The following is a 22,254-nucleotide window of genomic DNA, read 5'->3' on the forward strand; positions in this document are numbered from 1 at the left end:
AGCTGTTGTTGGAATTATATTGGAGAACCACCCACCTAGAGAGAAAAAAAGGTTTCGTGCCTTAGTGAGTAATAGAGAGGAAAGTACCTAGGCTATCAAGCAAAGGAATCGGGCGAGTGGAGGGTGCAAGAGGGGCCGAGTATATTTCACTGCCCTGGCCCGGGCCTCAGAGGCACTTCCGGGTTTCCCCTGAGCTCCGCGGAAGCCCTAAAGTCTCGTTGGTTGCTGGGATCGGGGGCGTGTCCTAAGCAGGGGTGTGTCCTGGGCGGGGAGCGGAAGGCGGGCCGAAGGCGAGTGGAGCGCTCTCTTGCCGGACGTTGCGCTGCCGCGACGGCCGACGCCAACAGCGCCGAGGCGCTCTAGGCTCCACGCTACGAGTGGTATCTGGCACGAACCACGAGGCTCCAGTCTGTTCATCGCAGGTCGAGGTCGCCCCGCTTGCACCGCCGACTAGACCCCTCTTGGATGTGGGAGCGGCGGACCCTAGCGATGTTTTTTCCCAACGGTGCCCCAGGCGTTGGGCCTCGCTGCCGCGGGCGGACAGTGAGTAGGTGGTACTGGTCCAGGCACAGCGGACCTCGGGGCTTCGAGTTCAGAGAGCCGTTTGGGGGGGGGGTTCCCCTGCGGGGCGGAAGGCGGGGCCGGCACCGGGGCGGGGTCAACTGGGGCGGAGCGAGCGTGGGGGTGGCAGCCTTTGGGCTAGGCCGGGTTGCCGGGGCCAGCTAACGCTGGATGTACGAAGGGAGGAGTGGCCAGGGCCCTTGGGCGGGATCGGGGGTGGGGCAGGGGCGGGAAGGACTGCTGTGGGCGGAGCTGGGGCTGGGGCGGGCTGACGCTGGGGGCGGAGCGGGTGGACATTTGTGGGCGGGGTCGGCGGGATCTGGCGTGCTTAGAGGCCTTGCCCTTTCGGGGGAGAGGAGGTTCTGCGTTGGGGTGCTCTGTGAAGGGCGATTTGGGCATTTCCACAGTTTCTCACTGCTTCTGGGATCGCTGAGGTTGCATAGCATCTTTGTTTTCATTTCTTCCCCTTTTTTGTTTAGCATTGAGATAAGTACGAGGAGGGCCCCGTATCTCAAAGGCCATTCTTGAGCCGTTTTGCACCTGGCTTAACTTTGAGGCATTTACGTTTATAAAATGTCTTATTAAAAAATGTTTTCTCTAAGTAGCTTTAAAAAATGAGACACGTTTGAAAACTAATACAAAGAATCCCTACATTCGAGTCACCTGGGTTCCCCAAATGTTAACATCTTACTTAAGAGAGCAGTTAGCGAAACCAGGACACGTAAGGTCTACAGGCCTTGTTCAGAATTTTTTGCTCTTCTCAACCATTTCGTTTTTGTGGTATAGGATCCAAGTCAGGATTTAGTTCCATTTAGTTGTCCTGTCTCATTGGAAAATTTAATATTTTAAGCACTAGAGGTCTCCTCACCTCCAAGATCCTTCAGAATGGCTGTAGGAACATCAGATCTCAAATCAAAGAGCCTTTTCTTCCTGGATGCCAGAGCCAGTTGAGAATATCCAGCTGAGCCTCTGGGAATGTCCAACTGAGAATGTCCAGCTGAGCCACAGCTTTGCACACCTGTGCCTTGACACATCTGGCCCTTGACTGCTCAGCATCTCCTGGTTTTTCTGTCTCTCAGGTCAACCTCCTGCCGTTAGATCTCTTAGACCTCTCTGAAGATGTCCTCCTTTTCCAGCTTCTCTTTCAATGTGGGCTTCCCCCTGGGTAACACCTGTGGCTTCAGGGATTCTTGTGGCTTTGGGGCTTCCACAAATCCCCAGAAAAACTGACTCATTTATGACTTTAGCCCAGGCCATTTCTTTGTCTCAGCCCCAGAGGGACTGTGGCCTTTTAGTACCTTTCTGGTTATCTCAAAAGCATTTCCATCCCTATATGTGCAAGACACAGCTCCAAATCACCCATGTCTCATGCCATAGTTCTGCTCCTGGCCTCTGTGAATGGCACCACCCTACCTTAGCCACTAAGCCTTAACTCTGGGAGGCCTCCCTGATCAGCCCTCTCCCTCCCCCTCAATCATCCAAACTTGTTGGTTTACTTTTTGAATTCTACTTGGGCTGGCCCACTTTTTGCCATAAGCACCACCATCCTGATGATCTCTCTTATCTCCCTACATCTGCTTTGGTGCCCTCACTTAGTTGTCTATACCACAGTCAGAATAAACTTATTAAAATATAAACCCAACTGTGTCATGCTCTGCCTATAATCTTTTTTGATTTCCTTTTGCTTTACATTAAAGATAAGTCTCTTTAAACAGTGCTTCAAGACATGGCATAGCTGATCCAGTCTCTTTGTATACCCTTTGCTTGGGTTCTCTACCCTGTCATAATTGTCTTTACTTTCCTGCATGTTTGCTGTTTCTTCTGCTTGGGATGCTGTTCTCTGCCTCCTCAGGGAATTTGTACTCTTTTGGAGGGTCTCTTTCCTAGGGAAGGTCTAATTATCCTTTCCTTAGAAAGAAGTTCTGTGACTTTCCCGACTAGATCTAACTAAGTCTTGTTTTGTAGACCTTAATCTCTCCTACCTCTTCTTTTTGGTGGCCCTGTTAGAATAGTGATTTTATACATGCTTAGGTATCTAGTAGGCACTTCTGATGTTTGCTAAAGGAGTGAAGAAATTAAGGGCTGCTTTATACGGCTGCCCAACAGCCTCTTTCTGGAAGTCATTCCCATCGGGAATTTGCTTAGCCTGGAGAGGCACTGTTTCCTCCTGTCCATTTCCTCTGGTGGTTCTGTCAAGAAGGGCAAGAAGGGTGGAAGGGCCGTACAGTAGGGGATGGAGGGACTGAGGAGCACAGCCAGAGGTCCCCTGAAAAAGAGAAATGGCTTTTCCTACCCTTTCTGCTGAGCTATCCCTTCTGTTCTTGTTTGAGTCCACTGTATCAGTTGGCTCTCCATTGCTACACATTTCCTATGCAAAGTTTTAGAGAATCTTGAGGAATGCATTTTTGTTAGGGTGAATTAAGAATTGAGTTCCTAAAAAAAAAAAAAAAGAATTGAGTTCCTTAGTACTTTACTAAATAGCTGTCTTAAAGCCAAAAAGTTAAGATGAAAATGAAAGCCTGCTATAGAATTGGAAGAATGCCCTGCAGTATGGCCATTTGCTCTGCAGCAGAAGTTGTTCAGTTCAGAAAGTATTTACTGTGTGCCTGTTACATGCCAGGAGCTGTGTTGGCTTCTAGGGATCAGTTAGTTCAGTCACTCAGTCATGTCCGACTCTTTGCGACCCCACAGACTGCAGCATGCCAGGCTTCCCTGTCCTTCACCATCTCCCGGAGCTTCCTCAAACTCATGTCCATTGAGTCGGTGATACCATCCAACCATCTTGTTCTCTATTGTCCCCTTATCCTCCTGCCTTCAATCCTTCCCAGCATCAGGGTCTTTTCCAATGAGACAGTTCTTCATATCAGGTGGCCAAAGTGTTGGAGCTTCAGCTTCAGCATCAGTCCTTCCAGTGAATATTCAGAGTTGATTTCCTTTAGGATTGACTGGTTTGACCTCCTTGCAGTCCAAGGGACTCTCAAGAGTCTTCTCCAACACCACAGTTCAAAAACAACCTACTACAGATTTGTTGGAAGTTTGATATAGTTAAAATTGTCCATCCTCCTTTGAGTTTCTATGTTTTCTAAAAGGAAGGTTTCCCCATGCTGTGGCCATTAATATACTTCAAAAGTTTTAAAGTTTTGCTTTTTTTTTTTTGCAATTAGTGCTTAATACATCTAGGACTTCACTGTCTAAAAAGTAGCCACTGTCCACATGTGAGTATGTAAATTAGAATTATTAAAAATTCAGTGTCTCAGTCACACTAGCCATATATATCCAGTGCTTAATCTTCATATGTGTCTCATGCCTACCGTATTGGATAGCAATGATACAAAATATTTCTATCATTGTGGCAAATTCTATTGGCAGCACTGATGTAGGACAGTAGTTTTCAACCAAGGGAGATTTTACATCCTGTCCTTCCCACCAGGGAACACTTGGTGATGTCTAGAAACCCTTTTGTTTTTCATGACCAGTGGGACAGTTCTACTGGTATGTAGTAAATGGAGGCCTGGAATGCTGTTAAACATCACACAATACATAGGAGAGCCCCCTATAACAAACACCATGCCAATAGTTCTAACTATGGGAAACACCATCCCAGAATGTATTTTGTCGTGAGGTGTGAGATGAAGGAGCTTCTTTTCTCCTCTGACTAGCCAGTCAACTACACATCATTTTCTGTGTGTACTTGATCTATTTCCCTCTGGTTTGTAGTGAATCTAGAGATTTTTTTTCCCTCAAATGACACAGAAGGTCCTATTGTCTTGCATATGATTTCTTAAAACTGACTTCCATTTTCTTACAGATTCTTAGACTCTGCAAGTAAAGATAACCTGGTGTTCCCAGTATATCATGGCTTCATCTTCAAGGTAGGAGTAATGTTTGATGAAAGGCTTTATGCAAGTACAGTTGACTCTTCAACACATAGCGACTAGGGTTGCTTACCTCTGTGCATTCACAAATCTGTGTGTAACTTTATAATGGAGCCCTCTGCACTGCTGGCTCCCAAATGAGAATCGTGTAGTACTCTAGTACATAGTTACTGAAAAAGAATCCATGTATAAGTGAACTCACATAGTTCAGTTCAGTTCAGTCACTCAGTCGTGTCTTGACTCTTTGCGACCCCATGGACTGCAGCACGCCAGGCCTCCTGTCCATCACCAACTCCCGGAACTTGCCCAAATTCATGTCCATTGAGTCAGTGAAGCCATCCAACCATCTTATCCTCTGCCATTCTCTTCTCCTGCCCTCAATCTTTCCCAGCATCAGGGTCTTTTCCAGTGAGTCAGTTCTTTGCATCAGGTGGTCAAAGGACTGGAGTTTCAGCTTCAGCATCAGTCCTTCCAATGAATATTCAGAACCGAATTCCTTTAGGATGGACTGGTTGGATCTCCTTGCAGTCCAAGGGACTCTCAAGAGTCTTCTCTTAGTTCACATAAACCTGTGTTATTCAAGGCTAACTGTATTTACCCCTTTGCTTTTGAAAGGCCAAGCTTTTAACATTTTCAGCTCTCAGTCCTGCTAGCCACCCTAAGCACTCGGTGTCTGTGAAGCACCAAGGAGGGAGAGGAGAGAGGAAGACAGGAGAAAAGGCAAGGCAGACAAAGGAGTATGTGGGGGTGCAGTATGGATGCAGCTCTGTAGCTCTAACTCTACACTTGAGCTAAAGATGTGATTTGCTTTCCCCATCCTTCAAGACACAAGAGGGTTCTGTGTGGGGCTGCCTCAGTTCCTGCAGGCTTTCTCACTATAAGGGTGTGAACAGCCAGGCAGAGGTGTTTGAGGGCCTGTGGGTATGCAGCAGTTTGAGTGGTGAGACTAGCCAAGACCACGGCTGAGCAGATCTGGATCTGCTGCTGTAGACCATGGGTGACTGGAGGAGGCATGAAAAGGGCTGATGTTCTTTGAGAACACGTTTTAGTTTGAGGCCTGTGGAGAGGCAGAGCTTCAGGTTTCCTCTCCCTTTCTGGCTGGCCCAGAGAGCTTGAGGTATACCTCATCTCCCCAGAGATCAGATGTCTTGTCCCTTAGCCTCTAGCATGGGGCTGGTGGAGCCAATGCCCTGAGAGTGAGGTTGGAGTGAGTCTCTAATGCAACCTAAACTCCACAACTTACAGGCAGGCCTTTGGAGAAATAGCCTTCATGGTAAAGCCTGTATCCTCCCTCTGGTGTGTGGCTTTTCATGCAGTGGCCAGGGAATAGGACAGCAGCAGTGCCCACCTTCTCAAGTCCAGTCTCTTCTCATAGCCACAGTGATGTGATGACCACTCATGTCCTGCTCCATACCCCTCAGGGACTTCCTCTGATAACCTGGAAGTCCTCATCAGGACTCTGGAACCCTCTGGAGCCTTGGCCCTGGACCTAGCTACCTCTGCTCTACTCTTCTCCCCTCACTATGTTCTGCAGCGTCACTAACCTCCTTGCTGTTCATAGATGTCAAGACCCTTTGACCACAGGGCCTTGTCTACCTGTACCTGCAGTTCTTTCTCTCCATCTGGGATACCCTGTCTTCAGCTGTCTGCAAGGCTCACTCCTTCACCTTTCCAGTCTGTCTGCCCTGTAAGCCTTCCCTCATCATCTGTCTAAAGTAGCACCCCCAGCCCTATTCCTTTGCTGTATTCTCTGTCCCTTATTCAGGGTGGCCCTCATCACTACCTGATGCCATCCTGTGTAGCTACTTGCTTGTTGATATGTCATTTGTTTCCTTCATTTGGAAACAAGTGCTGTGCAGGTCGGGGAGTGGAGTGTGCCCACTGCAGTCCCTGAGCAGCACTAAATACAAACATCTCCTGTATTTGGTTCCCACATGGACAGGCAGAATTAGAATAGCAGGGGTTTCCATGTTTCCAAATCCATTTGGCAGGCAGGATGCAGTAGGATAGCAGATGTTGAGGGAGCCATGTGAAAATCTGTCTGAAACTGGCTAGGTCTTGAATTTGGGTAGTGAGAGTTCAGGTAGAGAGAATGAGAATTTGGGAAGTGAGGAAACTTATATTTGTCAAGTGAGAAAGAACAAGGGAAGAGATAGGTAAGACAGAAGCACAAAAGCAGGGCTGCTCAGATCACTGAGTCAAGAGACATCAGTGGAGGTCACTTCAGCAGCCCAACCTTCCCATTGGCAGTTACTGTTAACCAGATGATGACAGTGGCATCTGGACTCATCACTAGAGGGAATCCTCTATTCAAAGACTTTAAGCAGAAAAGGAAGTATGGAATACCTCTTTAGAACACCTCCCTTTATTAAAACACAGATTAGAAGACTAATCTGTGTTTGTCTGGAACATTGACTTATCCGGCACATTGCCTGGTGGTGTTGGATCTGAGATGCTGTTACAGCGGGAGTGCCCCCATCTTAGACAGTGGTTTGGTGGAGTTTTCTGCTGAAGTACTAGCTTTCCTGCATGGCCTCTCTTCATTCTGTTTACTGTCATTGCAGCGGCCTCTCTACTGGGAGTACCAGCTCAAAGCTGAAGTCTGTGAAGTTACTTGAGGTTCTGAATGCTCTGGAAGAGGAGGAATCTCACACTAGGGAAGAGATCTTCATTGCACCACCCAAAAATGCTGCAGGGGACTTCACTGATGAAGACTCAGGTGATGAAGATGGCCAGCGAGGAACCCACGTGCCCGGTAATGTGTTGCATGCTTTTGTGGTCCCTGAGGACTCTGGCACCGCAGAGGAGGAGGAAGATGACCTGCAGCTGCAGCCAGCCACGAAGAAACGGAAGGCAGTAGTGGAACCTCAACGTGTTTGGACCAAAAGAGATATCCGCCCGGACTTCAGCAGTTGGACAGCAACAGATCCTCATATGGAAGATCTCAAAAGCCAGGAACTGAGTCCTGTAGGTCTCTTTGAACTGTTTTTTGATGAAGGAACAATTAATTTTATTGTTAATGAAACCAATCGTTATGCTAGGCAGAAAAATGTCAACCTGGGTCTGACAGCCCAGGAATTGAAGTGTGTCTTGGGCATTTTGATTTTAAGTGGGTATATCTCTTATCCAAGGAGAAGGATGTTTTGGGAAACATCTCCTGACTCACATCATCATCTTGTGGCTGATGCAATTCGAAGGGACAGATTTGAACTGATCTTCTCATACCTGCATTTTGCAGATAACAATGAGCTTGATGAAAGTGATAGGTTTGCCAAGGTCAGGCCTCTTATCGTACGCATGAACTACAATTTCCGGAAGCATGCACCCTTGGAAGAGTTCTATAGCTTTGGTGAATCCATGTGTGAATACTTTGGACACCGGGGGTCTAAGCAGCTGCCTTCGGGGAAGCCTGTGCGGCTGGGCTACAAGATCTGGTGTGGGACGACCAGCAGGGGCTATCTGGTGTGGTTTGAGCCCTCCCAGGGCACAGTGTTCACTAAGCCAGACAGGGGCCTGGACCTGGGAGGCAGTATGGTGGTGAAATTTGTGGATGCACTTCAGACACGTGGCTGTCTGCCATACCACATATTTTTTGACAAGGTTTTTACAAGTGTCAAATTGATGTCCATTTTAAGGAAGAAAGGAGTGAAGGCCACAGGAACTGTTCGTGAGTACAGAACTGAGCGTTGTCCCCTTAAAGATCCCAAAGAACTGAAGAAAATGAAGAGGGGTTCATTTGATTACAAAGTTGACGAGAGTGAGGAGATCATTGTGTGCCGCTGGCACGATAGCAGTGTGGTCAACATCTGCTCCAATGCTGTGGGCATAGAGCCGGTGGGGCTGACCAGCCATCACTCGGGAGCAGCCAAGATGCAGACCCAGGTTCATCAGCCATCCCTGCTGAGACTGTACCAGGAGAAGGTGGGGGGTGTTGGCCGTATGGACCAGAACATCGCCAAGTACAAGGTGAAGATCCGGGGTATGAAGTGGTACTCAAGTTTCATTGGTTATGTTATTGATGCAGCTCTTAACAATGCTTGGCAGCTGCATAGGATATGCTGCCATGATGCCCAGGTGGACCTCCTGGCCTTCCGAAGATATGTGGCCTGTGTGTACTTAGAGAGCAATGCAGACACGTCATCCCAAGGGAGGAGAAGCAGGCGGCTGGAAACGGAGAGCCGCTTCGACATGATTGGGCACTGGATCATCCACCAGGACAAGAGGACCCGCTGCGCCCTGTGCCACTCACAGACCAACACCCGCTGCGAGAAGTGCCAGAAGGGCGTCCACGCCAAGTGCTTCAGGGCATACCACATCCGGTAATGCCTGACGGGCAGAGGGGGCCCTCGGGGTATTCGGTTTGCAATGAGTTGTTTACAGCTAGGTACAGAGAGCATTTGGGGCACTTGTGTGTAGTGTTGACAAAAAGAAACCTGAGTCCTTGATTTGGTTTTGTATTTTTCCCCATTTTCATTACAGTTACCTTTTAATTATCTTCTATTATGCCTACATGTAATATACATTAATGTTTATATTAGTCATCATAAATTTTTGTAAATATATATTTTATACAGCTATTTATTTCAACTTATGGGCCCTTTTTATTCAAATAAAATTCTTCCTTTGGGGTATAGCTGTCTGGTAAGGACAATTGAATGTAACCAAAACCTTAGAGAAACTTGTGAACAGTAAAAGGATTTTATAGTATATGCTATCAGTTATACTAATCTGATATAGGCAATATTGTATCAATATGATGAAGGATAGCTTAATCATATTTATTTCATTGTAATCTAATGCAACAAACTATCCAGGGATAGATAATCTGCCATTATTTACCCAGCTGACTAGATTTATAGAGTTTGTATTTTCTTGATAAAAAATATTTTCCTAATACATGTATATTCATATGGAATCCATTTTTATAAATAGTGTGAAGGAAGGAATTTTTTCACCTAAATGGATGGTCAGCATCATTTATTAAAGGTTAAATATATTTCCCCAAGGATTTAAATTCTACCTTTAAAAATCCTGAACTTTGGGAGAAAGTATTGAAACAAAGAAAAAAGTTTATGTCGGAAAGCCTAGTGGAATGTAATCCAGAAGAATATAAGAAATACATATAAAAATTTGGATTTAATCAAAAACCTAAGAGAGCATGTTGAGTATTTTTATTTGGGAAAGAACTTCAATAGCACAAATAAAAAGAGTATATCAATGTATTTGACCATATAAAACTAAAATATCCATTAGCAAAGGAAAACATGAGGAAATTGAGAAGATATGTTCTCATTATTCCATTTGTAGTAGTATCTTCAGTGCAAAAAGATCTTATAAACACATAGGTAACAAGGATAAAATGTGCACTTATATGTAAAATAACAAATGGAAGATAAACAGTGAAGATACATAAATGATGGACAGGGAAGCCTGGCGTGCTACAGTCCATGGGGTTGTAAAGAGTCGGACACAACTGAGCAACTGAATTAAACTGAGATGTCCTTTTTTAAACTAATTTATTTGTACATAATTCCTGTTGGCATGAGTATAGGAAGGTGACAGACTCATGCAGAACCTGAGGAAGTATGAATCTGCACAACCTTCCTGAAGGTGATCTAACAGGTCCATCCAAAATCTTAAAAATTAAAAACAGAAAAGCAAATGTTTGGTCCATATTGATGTAAATAAAAGGGAGAAAAGGGACAGACGCTTCCTTCAGTAGAATCCCAACAATTAAGTGGAGAAGGGAGGATGGAAATAAAATACTGTTATTTGGCAAACATCACAGCAGTAATTTTGCAGGTAATAACTATCTGTAGATGTTAACCTTAGGGCAGAGAATTTCCTGACAAGATTTCCAGAGGGAATAAACACTAACCACTTAGTGGGAAAATCAGGCACATCACCACAACCAAACAAAGTTAATACTACCTGTATTGAGATATAGATGTCCTGTGCTACCACCTCACCTCAGGTATGGTAGGTACACTGTGATATTCCTGCCCAGAAGGTAAAACCTGAATTCTAAATCATGAGAAAACAGAAGACAGACCCAAATTGAGGGATATTTAGCAGAACAGTTAGCTAATACCTTTTGAAAGTGTTGAGGTTGTAAAAGAAAATGAAAAGGAGGGTCTGTCCAAGATTAGATGAGACCAATGAAGTATAACAAATGCAATGTGTGATACTGGCCAGGTTCCACAAAAAAGGTTTAGTGGGATAACTGATGAAACTTGAATAAGGTCTGACGTTACACCATTTTATAAATATTCACTTCCTGCCTTTGACAATTGTACTATGGTTATTCAGGATGTCAACATCTGGGGAAGATAGGTAATAGGAGCTAGCTATCTGTACCGCTGGAACTTTTGTACCTTTGAAATGCTTTCAAAGTGGATGTTAAAAAATGTTTATACCTTTGGCACATCTTTAGAATCTAGCCTGGACACTTAAAAGCATTTGTCTTAAGAAGTTTGTTCATCAAATTTTACTTTTCAGTTTTCGTCTCTTGTGTCATGATGATCCTGAGATTTTAGCATTTACTTACCAGGTATTTTTTACCTAACTAATCATCCAACTGAATTAATTGAATGGTTGTGAAAACAGTTTGTAAAGCTTCCAGAAGCTACAGAATGGCCAATTGTGACTTCTGTGGTGGCTCAGATGGGAAAGAATCTGCCTGCAAGGCAGGAGACTCAGCTTCAAACCCTGAGTCAGGAAGCTCCCCTGGAGCAGGGAATGGCTACCCACACCAGTATTCTTGCCTGGAGAATTCCATGGGCAGAGGAACCTGGCAGGCTATCGTCCCTGGGGTCGCAGAGTCACACACAGCTAAGCGACTAACACTTTCTTAAGAGCTAAAGGAAAAATTGGCTCTGAGACTGATGGATAGTCTCAAGTTGTAATTGATGTAGGAACATGTGCAGGCAATTCCAGGCCACTGAATGATGCCAGAACTAATACAGTAGAATCTGTGTAGACAATACCAAGTATCACAACTTGCAGTCAAGGCCAGATGACATTCCTTGTTGGCATATTCCCAAAGGAATTTAGGGTACAAAATGAAACTGTGGTTGGTCACCAATCCTACAAGTAGGGAAGCACTTGAACAGAATGTCACCTTGTCTACTCTAGCAGAACCATTCATGAATCTTTTAACTGGAAAGGTTATGAAAGTTGTCCTGGTTATTCTGAATGGCATTTCAAAATCCTTCCAGTTGTGAAGAAGCTGGACAAAATTTTAAAAAAACAAAAACAAAAAATAAACAGTATACCAGACAATGAAAACATGTATAACATTGAAGTTCTTCTAATGAACAATGAAAATGACTTTGTCTTAAGGCTTCATTGATTACCAGACAATTATGTCTTTATAAAATAAGAAATGTAAAACACATAAAATTTACTATCTTCACTGTTTTTAAGTATATATAGTTTAGTAGTGTTAATTATGTTCACATTGTTGTGCAAAAGATCTGTAGAACTGAAATTCTGTTTCAGTTGAACAACTTATTTTCCCTCTTCCAATAAGTCTCCCAGTCTTTGTTGTGGACCTCAATTTGCATGTTGGGACCTGCCTTCAGCATTCAGTCAGGAAGTGTACAGTTTCACCTCAAGCTTCACTTCCAGCTTGTGTTGAGCCTCCCTGTTAACCAGAAGTGAGTGCTTAGAGCTTCTCAGGTATTCCTGTGTAAGCACACATATCTGGCAGTGTACACAATCCTATGAAAGCACATGGCCTTCAAGAATCCCAGGACTGTGTGAAAGCTTTTCAGAGTCTGCTACAGATATCTCATTCCCCAAGTTTTCTTTTCAAGCCTTTTGGTTAACCAATTTTTGCCCAAATAGTATGTATTGCCTTTGGTGGTCACTGTGTTCCAACAGTCGCCTTTGATTGTTTTTTTCAAAATGCCTGTGGGGCCTATGTGTACTGGATGAGTGCTGAGTCAGATCAAATATAGATGGTTTTGCTAGTGGGGATCTTCCAGGGAATCAGCAGAGTACATGATAATTCTCTGGGGATTAGTCTTAGAAGGAGATCCATTCCTGACTTGCCACTCCAGTTATTGCCCTGCTCCTGTTTTTTCCACTTCAGACTGTTGTTTTTCAAGGTTATAGCTAAACAGGAGAGGGAACAATAAGAATAGATGAGTTAAAAGTCCATAAAACTCACCGATTTAGTAAGTTTCAGCCATTTTTCTCAAGTAAATCCTCTCCAGATTGCCGAAAGCCTTTGTTTAATTTTCAGAAGTCTGAAAAAGTTGATTCTGGAAAAATGTCCAGTGTTTTCATTGCTTTTATGGGTATGAAATTTATTTTCAGAAGTCCTTACTCTGGCATTTTTACTAATATTAATTTTGAAAAGTTGTTATGCTGCATAAATAAGTTTTTCTTTCTGTACTCTGAAGATACCTATTCATTGTCTCCTGGCTTGCATTGTTTTTTTTGGTTTTTTTTTTTTTCGTTTTTTGGTAAGTCTCTTGTAATTCTTATTCTCTTGGTTCTGTATATAATGTGTCTTTTTCTCTCCAAGTGCTTTAAGACTGTCTCTTTATCACTGATTTTTAGCAATTTTATTATGCTGTTCTTTGTAGTTTTCTTCCTATTTCTTCCTATTGCTTGGGAATATTTGAGCTTCTTGGGAATGTCAGTTCAGTTTTCATCAAATGTTTTGTTTAAATATCTTAATACTCTTCAAAACTGTCCTTGTTGAATGTTAATACTCTTCAGAACTGTTCTTGAATGACAGAAGAACTGTCCTTGTGAAAGGTTGTTGCTGAGCCACGAAAAGGCGCTGGGACTCTTGGCCTCTGGAGAAGCATTCATTCGGGGGCCAGAGACAAGGCTTGATCGCTCAGAGCTTTTGTGTAATAAAGTGTATAAAGGAGATAGAGAAAGCTTCTGACATAGACATCAGAAGAGGGCAGAAAGAATACCCCCTGTTAGTTTTTAGCGGATGTTATATAGTTACTAGCAGTCTGTTAATGAAAGAAAGGAATGTCTTAAAACTCAGACAATGGCACCAGGTCCCTCATCCAGAAGATGTATTTTGGGATAATCTTAGCACCAGACGAGTCATTCCAGGCCATAAAACAATTGACTTGAATCTTCTAGAAAGGCAGATCACCAAACAAATAGTTTCGCTTACATAGATTAGAGAAACAATGTCTGGGTATAACATACTGATTTGTCAAGTCGATTCTGAGTCATTAGGTAGAACCGACTTGAAGACAGAGGCTAGGGTAAATGCGTAGTGTATTAACATAGCTTAAGACAAACATTTCCATAAGAAAAATGCATTGGTTAACTCAAGGTTTGAAAATAGTTAAGTTCAGGTGGAACCATGTGTCATTATGGCAACACAGTATTTTAAGAGAACCTCTTTTTAAATTTGTATAGAGAAGGGGGAAAAATGTATCACTAGTTTCCTCCTGCCACTTGAGAGAAAGAAAAAGATGTCTGACACTTGCAGCCTATTTCCTCTGTTTGGAGACCCCTGGCCTTCCTGCCTGTTACCCTCTCACTTATTTCTTGAATGATAGAACAACTGTCCTTGTTTCTTAAATGATAAATAAGGGATGTTGGTGTGCAGTGAATCAAAGGGAACAATAAGTTGTTTTTCCCTGTGTACATGAGTCATCTCTGGGGTTGTAGATGTAACAGTGGCAGCACAAGAGCTCAGCACTTGGGAGGAGTACTTATAGGGGTTAGGGAGGGTAAGTTATAAAAAGGATAAGTTAAAAAAAACCCTGAAATCCAAAAACTATGTCTATTGAAATTCAGAAGTAAATTTTCAGGAAGGCAGTGATTTCACAGAAGAAGTAATGACTCTCTTCTTCAAGATGTAGGTGGAGACAGTGATGTGTTGGTAAATTAGCTCTCGAAAAAAATATTCTTAAGACAAAAAAAAATAAAAAGCCTTAGTTGATAGTCTTTTTCAGCTGCCATGATCTGAATACCTCCACCATGCTATCAATGGTTTAACAGCCAACTTGCAGAATTATTTAAGATTTAACAGTTAGCTCTTGTGAGTCGGTATGAACCAGCTCCAGAACACTGGTAGTGGAATATATGGCACAAACCATAAGGTTTAGAAAAAACAAGCCACCTAACCCAGCACTCAGCAAGCATTTCACCCAGACCCTTGGAAAGGTGACAGCCACAGATCAGAAGACACAGAAGAGGAAACATTCAGCAAATAAGATGTCAATGAAGAAAAATATGTGCTCCACAGCCCTTTTGAGTGCTTTCTTATTCTTTAGAAGCTGGAGGCTCTTGGGGATGTTGGTGGATGAAGCAGGGCAGGGAAGAAGGTGCAGAATGCATGAAGGAAAATCAGATCTGTGTTTCCAGGGACAATCAACCAGGAAAGAAGGTGAGTGGAAGTGAGGTAGCAAGAAAGTTCTAGAGAATAGTTCTAGAAAATGAAGTCTTGTGTTAACTTTTATTTCCTTGCCTCATAGTTTAGCCTTGATTGATTTCACCTGAAAAATTATGGGAAGGAAAACCAGAGTGTGTGTTTTTGTAAATTTTTGCAAAACTTTTCTATCTTGTTAATATAAACATTTTACTTTTGGCTCTTTTTTTATTAGGTATGTTCAGACATGTGGTACTATTTGAACGTGTGGAAGGTGGCAATTTTTTTTTATTGAAATTATAGTTTATTATAAGATTAAAATAGAGTGATTTAATTGGATTTTTGTTTAGGTCTGTTTTTAGCCCCTTCAATTTTAAAGATTTGACACCAAGAACTCAACTTAGTTTTTATCATCACTTAAGGGTCTTTTCTCAGAGATGGCAATGGCAACCCACTCCAGTACTCTTTCCTGGAAAATCCCCATGGACAGAGGAGCCTGGCAGGCTACAGTCCTTGTGGTCACAAAGAGTCGGACCTGACTGAGCAACTAGGCACAGCGCAGCACAAGGGTCTTTTATAAACTGAAGCATTTCAGGACTTTCAGTCATGGTTGGCCTCTTTCAAAGACTATAATAGATTCACATTTCCTTTGTAGTTGAAAAAAGCATCATTGATCCAGTTTTCCTGGTGAAACTTCATCATCCTTACCATCACTACATCTACCACCTCAGCTACCATCACTCCAATTACACCATTTACCACCATCATTATTGCCACCATCACTACTCACCACTGCCAATACCAACACTATTCTCATCATTACCGCTATCACCATTACCACCATCATCATCATCAGTCCTAGAGTGCCCAATTTGAGGATGTGGGCCTAAAATTCTCAAAGAAGCATGAAGAGGATAAACACGGGTCACCAGTTTTATGTATATATGAACTGAACCCATGGAGTCAATGATCCCTTTGCAATTTCAAGTATGAAAAGACCAGGGCTGAAATGGAATCTAAGCAGCACTGTTTTAGAATGAAATAGAGCTAGTGATCAACATCCATCATGTGTTTGTATCTAAACTGAGGTTAGGCAGCATCCCAACACAGTTTGCCAAGCACACACCACCTCCTTGTTCCTCAGACTGTATATGAGGGGGGTCATCATAGGAGTGAGGATGGCACCACACATGAAAAGAACCTGGTCCAGCTTGGGACTGTAGTGAGAATTAGGCTTCATGTAGACCAGTATGGCTGGACCAAAATAGATAATCACCACAGTCAGGTGGGAGGAACCGGTGGCCAGGACTTTGTTCCTGCCCTCAGGAGAGTTTGTGTAGAGGACAGCAAGGAAGATGAGAGCATAAGAGGACATGATGAGGGACAAGGGGATGAGGAGCACTATGATGCTTGTCATCACCACAGCCTTCCCATAGGCAGAGATGTCTTCACAGGCCAGTTTCAGGATGGCCATGACCTCACAGAGGAAATGGGGAATCTCTTTGGAACCACAAATGGGGAAATACATGGTTCCTCTATTCTGTTACATATATCTATATATCTGGCATATATTTTATGCTGGCAACATACTGTTTTAATTTACTATAGCTTTGTAATATATTTTAAAATCAGGAAATATGATGCCTTCGTTTTTGTTTTTCTATCTGGAGATTGCTTTGTTGATCTTACTTTGTTCCTGAATTTGAAACATTTTAAACTTTTCATGACTACAAATGATGTTAGTATGGGCTTGACCTATATAATTTGAGGTAGTTTCCCTATATTCCCACTTCCTTGAGAGATTTTAACCATAAATGGGTATTGAATTTTGGCAAAAGCTTTTTCTACATCTAGGGACATGATCATGTTTTTTATTCTTCAGTTTGTTAATGTGCTGTTTTACATTAATTTGCAGATATTGAAGAATCTTTGCATTTGGGGATAAATCCCACTGTGATCATGGTGTATAATCCTTTTAATCTGTTAGTGGATATGGTTTGCTAGATAATTAGTTTTTAACATTTATTTTTATTATATAAGTATAAAAGCTTCTGCATTTTTATAATTAACAACAAACTATTCAAAAAGGAAATCCAGAAAGAATTCCAGTTATAAAAGCAATAAAAAATTTAAGAAATAAACTTAACCAAGGAGATGGAAGACTTATACACTGAAAATTATAAAACATTAATGAAAGAATTTGAGCAAGACAAAATTAAATGAAACAACATGCCTCATATGGATTAGAAATATTTAGTATTATAAAATGTTCATATTATTGAAAGTGATCTACAGATTAAGTGCAATGTCTATCAAAAATTCTAACGGTCCTTTTTAACCATCTTTTTTGGTGCCCTAAAGTAAAGAAATAAAAGCAAACATGATTAAACTTGAAAGCTTTTCACAGCAAAGGAAACTATTGACTAAATGGAAAGATAACATATTGAATGGGAGAAAATATCTGTAAATTATATGGCTGATAAGGGATTAATATCCAGCAAATATAAACAGTTCATACAACTTAATAGCAAAAGAAAAATAAAAACAACCAACCAGTTTTTTAAAAAGGGCAGAAGACCTGAAAAGACATTTTTCCAAAGAAGAAATGCAGATGGCCAACAAACACATGAAGAGTTCAACATTGCTAATAATCAAGGAAATTCAAATAAAAAACATGATGAGATATTACCTCATACATCTCAGAATGGCTATCATCAAAATGAACATAAATAACAAGTGTTGATGAGGATGTGGAGAAAAGGGAGCATTTATACACTGTTAGTGGGAATGTAAGTTGAAGCAGTCACCATGGAAAATAGTGTGACTATTTCTCTAAATAAATAAATAAATAAATAAAGCTATTATCTGACCCAGCAATTCCACTGCTGGGTATATATTTGAAGAAAATAAAAACACTAATTTTAAAAGGTACAGGCATCCCAATGTTCATGTTAGCATTATTTACAATTGCTGAGATATAGAAACAACCTAATGGTACATCAACAAATGAATGTATAGCATGCAAATGGTATGTGTGTCTATATATATATATATATATATATAGGAATACATACATATATGAATACTACTGATAAACTCAAAATGGATTAAAGACCTAAATGCAAGGCCAGAAACTATAAAAATGTTAGAGGAAATCATAGGTAGAACACTCTTTGACATAAATCACAAGATCCTTTATGACCCACCTCCCAGAGTAATGGAAATAAAAACAAAAATAAACAAACTGGACCTAATTAAACTTAAAAGCTTTTGCACAACAAAAGAAACTTGAAACACAATGAAAAGACAGCTCTCAGAACAAGAGAAAGTTGCAAATGAAGCAACTGACAAAGGATTAATCTCCAAAATATATAAGAGCTCATGCAATTCAATATCAGAAAAACAGCCAAATCAAAAAATGGGCAGAACACCTCAATAGATATTTCTCCAAAGAAAACATACAGATGACCAACAAACACATGAAAGGATACTCAGCATCACTCATTATTAGAGAAATGCAAATCAAAAGTACCATGAGGTATCACCTCACACAGTGAGAATGACTATCATCAAAAAATCTACAAATAATAAATGCTAGTGAGTCTGTAGGGAAAAGGAAACCATCTTGCACTGTTGTTGGGAATGCAAATTGATACAGCCACTATGGAGAACAGTATGGAGATGCCTTAACTAACTAGGAATAAAGCTATGACCCAGGAATCCCACTACTGGGTATATACCCTGATAAAACCATAACTCAAAAAAAACATGTAACTAAATGTTCATTGCAGCACTATTTCCAATAGCCAGCACATGGAAGAAACTTGGATGTCCATCGACAGATGAATGAATAAAGAAGTTGCGGTACATATATATAATGGAATGTTATTCAACCATAAAAAGGAACAAATGTGAAACAATGTCGGGAGTCGGCGAGAGAAATCCTGCAGGTGACAAGGTCTGGGTTCAAGGAGTTGGCACGCAAAGGTGTCCGGACCTCCCAGTGTTTCTCCGGACTGCCCCACCATCCACTCCCAGGCCTTCGTCCTTTCATCTTCTGATGCTTGGCCTTCTTCTATGTTCCCTAAAAACTAGTCTGACTCTTACCTAAAATCCCTTCTTGAAACCTTTGCATAGCAGCAACACAGTCCCTGGGGGCACATGGATCCCAATAAACAGGCCGGAAGTAAGGAAAATATTACACAGAATATCCTGCCTCTTCTGGCTCTGTTGGAATTATGATTGCCAATTTAGAATCTGGAATGCTCATGATTGCACAAAAACCCTTCTAGCACAAAACCAAGTCTGCTAGCAACAGGCCTATCTATCCCATAAGTAAAAGTAGATTAAGAGTCCATTACGAGATTGAGAAGATTCCTTAGGGTGTGATCAGAAGGGAATTCGTGAGACCTCTCACCCTTAGGATTACATACCAGAGCTGAGTCCGCCCGGGGCTGAGCTTCCCAAGATAAGGTTTGTAGATGACTTTTCACAGTTGACTAGCTGCTGCACCTGGTACAATCTTATCATTCCCCCCTCCTTAACCCTCTATAAAAGATTACTGGTTTTAGGGTATATAAGCACTGATGTAAAAGAATAAAGTAGTCTTGATTCTGCACTCAACCAAGACTCGACTCGCTTCCTTTTCTTCGTGGACGCCGCTCATCCGAAGGGAACCCCTAGACTCCGCTGGGGCTGGACCCCGGCAAAACACTTGATCCTAAAGCTTGTTATACAAAGTGAAGTCAGAAAAATGAAGTCAAATATTGTATACTAATGTAAATATATGGAATCTAGAAAAACGGTACTATTCGATGAATCTATTTGAGGGCAGGAATAGAGATGCAGATGTAGAGAACAGATTTGTGGACACAGGGGTAGAAGGAGAGTGTCGGGTGGATGAGAAAGTAGTATTTACATATACCCTGCCATGTGTAAAATAGATAGCTAGGAGAAGCTGCAGTATAACAGGAGTCCCGTCTGGTGCTCTGTGAGAACCTAGATGGGTGGAATGGGGAGTGTGAGAGGGGGGCTCAAGAGGGAGGTGATATATATATGGTTATAACTAATTCATGCTGTTGTGTAGCAGAAGACATCACAAATATTGTAAAGCAATCATCCTCCAATTTAAAAAAAAAAAGAAAAGAAAGTTTAAAAGAAGGAAATTTTGCAATTGTTCCAAATGGATGGACAGGGAGAGCACTTGCTATGTGAAGTCATATGGAGAAAGACAAATACTTTATGATATCATTTATATGTGGAATCTAAAAAATACAACAAACTAGTGAATGTAACAAAAAGGAAGCAGATTCAGGCGCAGAGAAAACAAACTGGTGGTTGCCAGTGTGGGCGGGGTGGGGGGGGACAGTATACCTGGGGAGAAGTGGAAAGAAGTGGACATTTTTACGCTATTGGGTGTAAAACAGGCTCAGGATTATATTGTTCAACACAGGGACGTGGCCAGTATTTTGTAATAACCAGAAATGGAAAGTAACCTTTCAAGATTGTATTAAAATAACAAAAAAATTTAAAAGGAATGGACTTAATTGGAGCAGCAACAGTCTTCCTATCCTCATAATTCAGATCACTGGGTTTTTTATTTTCAATTTTTATTGGAGTGTAGTTGATTTGCAATGTTGTGTAGTTTCAGATCTACAGCAATATGAATCAGTTATGCACATGCACATATGCACTCTTTTTTAGATTCTTTTCCCATACACATCATCGCAGAGTATTGGAAAGAGTTCCCTGTGCTATACAATAGATCCTTATTGTTTATCTATTTTATATATAGCAGTATGTATATGTCAATCCCAATCTCCCACTTTATCCCTCCTCCTTTTACCTCCATCATAACCATAAGTTTGTTTTTTATATCTGTGACTCTACTTCTGTTTTGCAAATAAGTTCATTTGTACCATTTTTTTTTTAGGTTCCACATATAAGTATTTTCAAATTACGGTTTTCTCTGGATATATGCCTAGGTAGAATTGACAGACAATATGGTAACTTTATTTTTAGTCATTTAAAGAACCTCCATATTGTTCTTCATCATGACTATTCAAGCCTGCATTCCCACCTACAGTGAAGAAGAGTTCCTCTTTTCTCCATACTCTCTCTAGAATTGTTTGTAGATTTTTTTTTTTTTTAATGATGGCCATTCTAACAAGTGTGAGGTGATGTCTCATTTTAGTTTTTAATTTGGAGAGTAAGGAGATCAAACCAGTCAATCCTAAAAGAAATCAACCCTGAAATTCTTTGCAAGGACTGATGCTGAAACTGAAACTCCAATACTTTGGCCACCTGATGCGAAGATCTGACTCATTGGAAAAGACCCTGCTGCTGGAAAAGATTGAAGGCAGGAGGAGAAGGGGACAACAGCAGATGAGATGGTTGGATGGTATCATCAACTCAATGGACATGAGTTTGAGCAAACTCTGGGAGATAGAGAAGGACAGGGAAGCCTGGCATGCTGCAGTCCATGGGGTCACAAAGAGTTGAACATGACTAAGCAACTGAACAACAACAACAATAATTAGAGATGTTGAGCATGTTTCCATTGTGTATTTTTTGGACAATTGCATGTCTTCTTTAGAGAGATATCTATTTAGATCTTCCAACTAATTTTTTATTGTTTTTTTCTTTTGATATTGAACCAAATGACCTATTTGTATATTTTGGAGAGTAATCCCTTGTCAGTTGCCCTGTTTACAAATACCTTTCTCATTCTGTGACTGGTCTTTTTCATTTTGTTTAAGGCTTTCTTTTGCTGTGCAAAAATTTTAATTAAGTACCATTTGTTTATTTTTGTTTTTAATTTCCTAACTCTCAGCAGTGGATTAAAAAAATGATCTTGCTATTATTTATATCAGAGAATGTTCTGCCTATGTTTTCCTCTAAGAGTTTTGAAGTATTGACCTTATATTTGTGTTTTTAATCCATTTCTTTGTATATGTGTATGGTGTTACTGGGTGTTCTAATTTCATTCTTTTACTTGTAGCTGTCTAGTTTTCCCAGCACCACTTATTGAAGAGGCTCTTTTCTCCATTATATATTCTTGCCTCCTTTTTCGTAGATTAATTGACCTTAATTAATGTGTGTGGATTTACTTCTGGGTTCTCTATCCTGTTCTGTTGACCCATGTGTCTATTTCTTATTTGTGTGTGTGTGTCTGTGTGTCATTACTATACTGCTTTGATTACTATACCTTTGTAGTACTGTATCTTTGTAGTATAGTCTGAAGTCAGGAAGCATGGTTCCTCCAGCTCTGTTCTTCTTTCTGTAGGTTGCTTTGGATTTTCAAGGGTTTTGTTTTTCCACATAAATTTTAAAATATTTTGTACTAGTCCTATGAAAAATAACTGTTGTTTTAGAGATTGTGTTGAATCTGTAGATTGCCTATTTTAACAATATTGATTCTTCCAATTTAAGAACATTTCCATCCATTTGTGTCATCTTCAA

At 41.2% G+C, this 22,254-nt stretch overlaps 1 protein-coding gene across 1 annotated transcript; it reads left to right on the forward strand.

Annotated features, from left to right (window-relative positions):
• Window positions 1–286: 286 nt before the first annotated feature.
• Window positions 287–19,416, forward strand: PGBD2 (piggyBac transposable element derived 2). Its single transcript, XM_070465228.1, has 3 exons — window positions 287–543; window positions 4,370–4,433; window positions 7,001–19,416. The coding sequence occupies exons 2-3, from the start codon at window positions 4,417–4,419 to the stop codon at window positions 8,757–8,759; spliced, it is 1,776 nt and encodes a 591-aa protein (XP_070321329.1). The 5' UTR covers window positions 287–543; window positions 4,370–4,416; the 3' UTR covers window positions 8,760–19,416.
• The last annotated feature ends 2,838 nt before the right edge of the window (window positions 19,417–22,254 follow it).

The sequence above is a fragment of the Odocoileus virginianus genome, chromosome 3 (genome assembly GCF_023699985.2).
Source record: "Odocoileus virginianus isolate 20LAN1187 ecotype Illinois chromosome 3, Ovbor_1.2, whole genome shotgun sequence".
In the NCBI taxonomy this organism is placed as follows: Eukaryota; Metazoa; Chordata; class Mammalia; order Artiodactyla; family Cervidae; genus Odocoileus; species Odocoileus virginianus.